Genomic DNA, 1,297 nt, shown 5'->3' with positions numbered 1-1,297 from the left:
GGTCCCCCCCCCCCCCACCACTATCACTCCCATTAGTCATGCGATTATACTATTTTAGCTTGGGAAAAGGAACATAAGACATATCCTACATAAGGTTACACGTGACGTGTGCAATTGTGCATGGTTTGTAACATGGTCCAATGTTGAAAGAAAGTATCGAGTACAAACTATGATTATAAGTAACATAGTTCAATGTAACTATATTTATAAGTTAAAGAACAAAAGAATTACTATTATACAGACTCTAAACAAGTGAACGAATATAAAATTCCCGTGCATAATTTAATCACACTTGAGAAAACATTTTAAACAAAATAAAATCATGCTGTGGAGTTAATGCCACACTCTGGAGGGAATCCTTGTTCGAATCGCTTTGAATCAGAGCAATAATTGTATATCATGTAGTTTTTCTGCACCCATTTTAGCCTCTCTTGGCTTGTGGAATCCAATTCTTCGTTTAGCCATGAATTGGTGCTGCCTGAAGACGAAGCAGAAGATGGAGTGCAAGAAGATGAGCTACAGGCATTTGCATTGAAATTTCTGTAGGATGCAGTAAAGGGAGCCAGATTCCAATCGGTTTTAACGAGCCCGCCTCTTGTTGCCCAGTCGTCTGCGTTCCACAGGCTAGAGTAAATTCTCATTGGTTGGTTCTTTGGGTATGCAACACCTAGGGACTCTGCATTCTTGAATTCTCTGATTGGTGTTCCATCCACAGAAAAGCTGAAATGGGAGCACAAAATTACTCAGAAAAAAGTTCCACATAATCATATTGGAGATTATGTAAATGAATTCAATCTGCACAAGAAGAGGCGTGTACAAATAACTAATGGGAAACTGCTTACATTATGCGTTGGGGATTCCAAAGGATGGAATATGTGTGAAAATCTGCAGTTGGGTCGAACCAGAGATAGAATTGCTGCTCCCTATTGCCCTTTCCTTGGCTAAACACATTGGTGTGAAGAATATAAGGATCCCCACTAAGGTTTCCCAAGAACTCAAAGTCTATCTCATCATGGGTTGATCCTTGAGATGATAACTGCACAGTACATAACACATTGTTAGTTCCAACCTACTACATTAGATGAACTCGATTATACTTTAAGAAAAAGATGTTAAAATTTTGTCTAGTGCTTACATAATAGGCAGTGACGGTGCCAGCAGAATTTCCAGGGACGAGTTTGAGTTGCATATCAATCTTGCCAAAGAGATACTCGTTCTTGGATTGAAATCCAGAGCCGGAAGTTTTATCAAGTGACAGGGTAAGAAGTTCTCCATTGTTTAGTATCTTAGCTCTTCC

The 1,297-nt window shown here is 39.3% G+C and overlaps 1 protein-coding gene across 1 annotated transcript; it reads right to left on the bottom strand.

Annotated features, from left to right (window-relative positions):
• Positions 1–185: 185 nt before the first annotated feature.
• On the bottom strand, positions 186–1,294 carry LOC111385523 (probable xyloglucan endotransglucosylase/hydrolase protein 23; the record flags this gene model as incomplete). Its single annotated transcript, XM_023009918.1, has 3 exons — positions 186–720; positions 843–1,036; positions 1,136–1,294. Coding segments are annotated over 3 exons (753 nt in total), but the record flags the coding sequence as incomplete, so codon positions are not given.
• Positions 1,295–1,297: the final 3 nt, after the last annotated feature.

The sequence above is a fragment of the Olea europaea genome, unplaced genomic scaffold (genome assembly GCF_002742605.1).
Source record: "Olea europaea var. sylvestris unplaced genomic scaffold, O_europaea_v1 scaffold31925, whole genome shotgun sequence".
Classification (NCBI taxonomy): Eukaryota; Viridiplantae; Streptophyta; class Magnoliopsida; order Lamiales; family Oleaceae; genus Olea; species Olea europaea.
This window is presented reverse-complemented; position numbering and strand designations above follow the sequence as displayed.